The following is a 5,911-nucleotide window of genomic DNA, read 5'->3' on the forward strand; positions in this document are numbered from 1 at the left end:
CCCAATTAAGTTCGTCCGAGACGAATTATAAATGCGTCTCTAGTATAAAAACGGCAATAATCAATAGAACACTTTCGATATATTAAAATTCAGCTTGGCAGCGAGGCATAGAGGACACAAACAAAGGAAACTGAATGAACATGTTTATTAATTTCTTTTGTTTGTGTCCTCTAAGCCATCACTATCAAGCTGAATTTTAACATATCGAAAGTGGTCTATTCTAATTGCTTCCTTTTCTGGGGATAAACGGAAGCAGTTAAATGTGAAGTTCAGCTACGGTAGTTGCAAAACACCATTATCTGTCTGCATACGTGCCAGAGGTAAAGTCTTTCATTACTAAAAAAGTAGCAAAAATGCTTACATGATGCCAGGACACTTTACCTGATCACCGCTAACCCGCACTTTACCCGCTAACCTGACGTGAACAAACAGCTTAAGTACTTTAACCTCTATCTCAGATGAGCTTGCTTTTCTTTCTACGCAGTTCAGATTGATCAGGACTTCAAGATTTCCACTTAATTAAGTTCCAAACGCTGTTAAAGGTAGGGACTCCTTTTCATGAAATAACCGTATTTAGTGCTGTGGCACTGTACACTCGGAAATTAACTCAGATCAGCTCAGTCGTAGGTTGGTTTTGTGGAGCGGGAAAACCAGAATACCTGGAGAAGAACCTCTCAGAGCAGAGCAGAGAACCAACAAACTCAACCCAAATGTAACGCAAATTCTGGGGATAGAACCCTGGCCACACTTGTGGGAGACGAGTGCTCTCACCACTGCACCATGTCTGCTCCCTTCGAAATTCGTCGAACTCGACAACGCCCTGTAAGAAACCTCTTCCTAAGCAAATTAAAAACCGGTGAATACGATTGACTGTGCTGCTCCAACAAGAGTATCCGCGGTATCGTTTCCAAAAACTAAAATACACTGCAAATGTAAAAGTTGACCGTCGGTTTTGCCAATGTTAAGAATAGATCCAACTGAAATCAACTGAGAGCAAAGTTTGTCGCAGTTAATGGGAATTTATTTCCCTTGACTCGTCCGTCGATAAAGTGTTGCAAGACTGATTGCAATCTACCGTTTGGACTGAAAAAAGGAAAATACAAAAGAACTGAAAAAAGGTATGATAAACAAGTTGCGGACTTTGTTCCATTTGCATTCCAATGAAGGTTTTGCACGAATAAGTTAGGTATAAAATCTTCAGATTAAAATATGCTAAAAAGTACGAAGCTCAAAGAACTGGTATCTACGATTTGTTTTCTGGACTTGTGCTCGTTTTAGACGTTTTACGATCTTTTCGGAAACCGACGACGTCGACGACAAGTTGTACGTCATTGCAATAAGGTAGATTTGAATTACGCCTAGATGAGCTTTCAAAACCATTTAAGTATGGACATCAGTTTATTTTCCAAGAATGAACTGAAATTATTACACGCACCACGATCTCAGTAAAATACAGAATATGTTCTTTTTTTCGTGCTGTTTTATTACTTCACTCGCTCTTTATCTTTCGTCTGATTTTCCAGCTATCATGCAGCCTTTAGTTCATTTTAAAGCCTAAGTCTCTAACACAATCAACATCCATATGAAAGACGAAAAGAGAACTTTAAATTTTTGATGAATTTCTAGTAAATAGTAACTGTAAGTTGAAACTCTGTTGACAGTCTCGATAACATTCATTTTCATTTTTCGTTTTTAATTGGGAATTAATGCGTGGAAAAAATGGCATATATTTAAACGGTTTAGACTGTGCTGTTTTACATTAAAATCCCAGCTCTCTTTTCTAAAGAGAAGAACACTGAAGCTAACTAAATGGCAAGATTTATAGGCGAAAAAAATGGAATTAGAAATGAGGAGGAGCAGGTGTGGCGCATAGAACGCTTGCTTTTTCTTCGGGCAGTAATAATATATAATATATTGTTCTTGCCACAAGAGTATACAATTCATAACTTCGAGGAAGAGAGGAGATGATAATTTTTTAAAAATCTAATTTTACTATCGCGCTCAAAAGCGCAATATATCCGTGATCTTATGCATCGCTAATAGCGCTAAATTTCAAACCTTATGGGTAAAAAGTCACAAAAGAATAAAGAAAATTGCCGAAAAAGGAGTTACATGGACTGATTGCTTCTTGCCAAAATTTCCTTCTTAAGTATACTTATCGGTTAGATACACTCGGGCTTTTAAAAAGAGAAATATTAAACTTCCATTCTAGACAATTTTCTAAGCTGCTGATCGTGGATAAGTTCTATCAAATTGTGCTTGAAAATTTTAACCCGGTGTTAGCATGAAAATGTTGAAAATGAATGAGACGCGGTTGTTTTAGTAACGCATAAAACTCGAACACTTTGACATCACGAATGATCAGCTCACTGAACTGAGAATCAATGCAATCCGTCTTGCATGTCTGGGCAAGTCGCAATAGATCCAAATTTGAATATCACGACTTACTATGCTTGACTAAACCGAGCGGTACTTACGGTCCTATTTTTGGCTTCCTCGCACCTCGAATTTTTTTTGGCATGTCCAAAGTTCTGATTGACAGTTGCAGCAGACTGCCTTAAGACTTAAGCACTTCCAAAAGCACAACTTTCAACAAATCACAAATGACTACTTCTCAAGGTGGCAATAGGCCATTTCCGAGTTTAAGTCTGCCTCCTCTTCAAAGCGAGTCTAAGTGCGAAGTTTTTGTTATGGTAATTAGTTCGACTTTACATAAGAATGAAAACTAATTTTCATAACAAAAACTTCGCACTTAGACTCGCTTTGAAGATGAGGCAGGCAAGAACTCGGAAATGGCCTATTAGTATGCCGTACATCACAAAATCAGCCACCGGAAGTAAATGTCGCACAAAATATTAGGGAGTTTTAGCGAAGACGACGGGTACGGCTACGGCAACGCCACAAAGCAAGAATATTATTGGTTGAAAAAGGAAAAATGCTCGTGCTGCACGTGCAGCACGAATTTCCGTGCATTTCTTTGCCGTGCTCCACAAAACAACAATGTGAAATCACCAAATTTTAGGTTTTGACGACATCGTGAGCATATAACAATGAAAAAGTCATTTTCAGCTTTGACTTTAAAACTGTTCGTTCCCATCCATTTACAGGATAGTTCGCCTGTATTGTACAATGTGAAGAAGACGGATTAATCGCGAAATACTTGCGATAGCGCTAAGTTATATTTTGGACTAACGTTTTCGTTGCTGTACCCGTCGTCTTTGCTAAAACTCCCTAATAGCATTCTGCACGACTGCGGGGAGGCAGCGGTGGACGGCGACTGTGCAGCTATTTTAGAGAGGCACCTGATTGGCCAGTGGTAATGACGTAATGGAATTTAAATATGCGCGGCATTGGGAGCGAGTACATAAAATAGCTTTGCGAAAGTAAAAATAGATTTTTGAAAACTATGATGGGATCCGTTCTCATACCTTATCCTCACTTGCTTCGAGCTGAAATGTAATTTTTTTTTATTATGTGGACAATAAATATTCATGGTAGAGATTACTGGGTATTAATATAAACAAAAACGGCAGGATTCGTGACGTCATTGCTCAATAGACCTCTTTACAGTTATGAGCTTAGTTACCTGGCCTTTGAATGAAAGTGAGGCTGGTGTTGACCTTGTTTTGATACAGACCTCCCTTCTTTTCTTATGTTAATGATGTTGTTGTCATGCTAGTTAGTAAGCATTTTCATAAAAAAAGCAGTGAGGTCTCTATCAAAACATTGTCAACTCGATCCTCACTTTCGATTCATTCATAGGCTAGGTAACTAAGCACACAACTGTAAAATGGGCTATTGACTACTCTCGTGTTACATGCGAAAAAGACGCCACTCGGTGCCGAGATGTAGTGGTCGTATTGATTCTACGTGCGTTTTAGTTCCAGGTAAACTGAACACTCCTCTCCATAGAGCGCTTTGGTTTTTCATTACTTCACTCAATGATTGGTTCAAATTTCGCGCGCCATTTTTTCGACCAATCAGAAGTGAAACCAAAACCAATCGTCGCTTGCGCGTGCACATTTTTCCGCGCTTTGTGTCGGCTACGTGTAATTACTTCGAGTGTTGATTGGTTTACTGGATTGCCTCCGTCCTTTTTGATTGGCCAAAATAATTACTTTGGTTTTGGTTTTACGACACTCGATTGAAACTCGCTTTATGATAAAAGATGCTCTTAACTTGTAGACAAACTGAAGCACACAAATTAAAATGGCAGCACTTATTGGGGAACGCTTTGGAATAAAAGAGACGGGGACCACCGTCACAGTGCCAGAGAACTCGACAGCCAAACTGATGTACTACCTCGACTGCGTGGCAATAGTTCTTCAACTTGACAATCCTAATTTGAACAGGCTGAAGGACTATCAACGTTACTATTCCCTTAGCGAAGTAGAAATCGACGCCTTGTTGACACTGGTATTACTTTTCAGCCCAGATGAGCTGATTGGAAAAGTATTCTTCCACAGCGAAGACTGTGGCGGCAGCAGCAACAAATTCTTTGAATTGAGTGCCGTTACTCACATGTTAGCTGTGTCAGATAACGTTCTGATTGGAGGAGAAAGGAAGAGAGTTGCAAAAATCATGTTCTTCAAGAGAAGCTGGTTGGAAAAGAATTACATTTCACCCTTGAGGTCATTTGAGGGTCGTCTGCTAAGGTTGGCACTTGGTCTACCAGGCAGAGCTCCAGCTCCCGCGAGACTGCAACCTCCACCAAGACTGTCCTCTCCGACAGCTCCATCTCCTGTGAGACATCAACCTCCACCAAGACCGTCGTCTCCGACACCTTTATGTTCATGTAATATACTGTAGGAAATCGAATTTAATTAGCCAGTATCAAAAGTACCATAATACTCTTTGTTTGTCCTTCCAAAATTTTGCATCGGCATTGTTTTTATTTTCTCTTGAGACTTACAGTGGTCCCAAGAGAAACTGGAAACAACGCTTATGCAAAATTTCGGAGGGACAAACAAAGGGTATTATGGTATTTTTGATACCGGCTATTATCTTTCAGCAGGAACCCATGACCCGGAGCCTACAACTCTACTGTGTTCGTGTAACGGCGTTTTCACAGACCGATTTATTTTTAGATTGAATTTCCCGCGAATGAGACTCCCACAGGAGCCCGATGACCAATTACAAGAAATTAAGCTGACGTCACAGGGTCACCGAACCGGAACTGCCTTTGTTTTTTGACCTAATTCGCGGGAAGGGCTAGTCTAAAAATAAACCTACTTGTGAAAACGCCGTTTCACAGACGCTGTATGGAAGTTGCACGCTCCAGATGGGCTCCTGGTATTGTGGTATTTTTGATACTGGCTAATATCTTCCAGACAGAAGTCACAGCAGTTAAAGTCAAACTTATTGTTTTTTGTTTCCCTGACGAGGATTTCTGACCTGTACTTTTTTCTATTCTGTCAGTACATAGTGGATTCATACTGGATATTTTCAATTAATTAATCAAAGCAGTTGACTGGTGTCACAAACAGCAGTTAAAGCAGAAACCATTTCATTTGTTCAATAAGACTATTACGTGTACGAACAAATATATGTTCGTCAAATATTTCTCATATAACGTTTCAATAAGCTTGAAAGGTCATCGCAGTTAACTAATCATCTTAGGTCTCGTCCTCACTTATATCCGGATTCGGTTTAGTATCCAGGACTCCTCTGGGACTGTTGTCAACAGAGCATGCGCCATCATGCGTCCGAGTGCGATAGCTCAGCGGCCACGCTGAATGTTAACGTAGAAAAGAGTAAGGGAGCGGCTACACGAGCGATTTTTGTCACGCGCCGGTGATGCGATTTTTTTCAGGTTTTGTCGAGTCGCCTGCGCGCCCAAGGAGGCTACACTTGTAACAAATTTTGGCGACAAATTGAAGGCCGCGCGAATCGCATACTTCAAGAGATCTGG

The 5,911-nt window shown here is 40.2% G+C and overlaps 1 protein-coding gene across 2 annotated transcripts; it reads left to right on the forward strand.

The window, feature by feature from the left end:
• Positions 1-223: 223 nt before the first annotated feature.
• LOC138048857 (uncharacterized) lies at positions 224-4,905 on the forward strand. Of its 2 annotated transcripts, none has more exons than XM_068894965.1 (3): positions 224-320; positions 485-542; positions 4,186-4,905. In XM_068894965.1, the coding sequence occupies exon 3, from the start codon at positions 4,210-4,212 to the stop codon at positions 4,807-4,809; it is 600 nt and encodes a 199-aa protein (XP_068751066.1). In that variant the 5' UTR covers positions 224-320; positions 485-542; positions 4,186-4,209; the 3' UTR covers positions 4,810-4,905. The 2 variants fall into 2 exon arrangements, with proteins under 2 accessions (XP_068751066.1, XP_068751067.1); XM_068894966.1 differs by having other exon boundaries at positions 256-320; positions 490-542.
• Positions 4,906-5,911: the final 1,006 nt, after the last annotated feature.

Source organism: Montipora capricornis, chromosome 5, assembly GCF_036669925.1.
Source record: "Montipora capricornis isolate CH-2021 chromosome 5, ASM3666992v2, whole genome shotgun sequence".
In the NCBI taxonomy this organism is placed as follows: domain Eukaryota; kingdom Metazoa; phylum Cnidaria; class Anthozoa; order Scleractinia; family Acroporidae; genus Montipora; species Montipora capricornis.

Bases quoted from the DNA above. Each gene is read 5' to 3' on its own strand.
- LOC138048857 (XM_068894965.1), top strand. From the start codon at position 4,210: ATGGCAGCACTTATTGGGGAACGCTTTGGAATAAAAGAGACGGGGACC.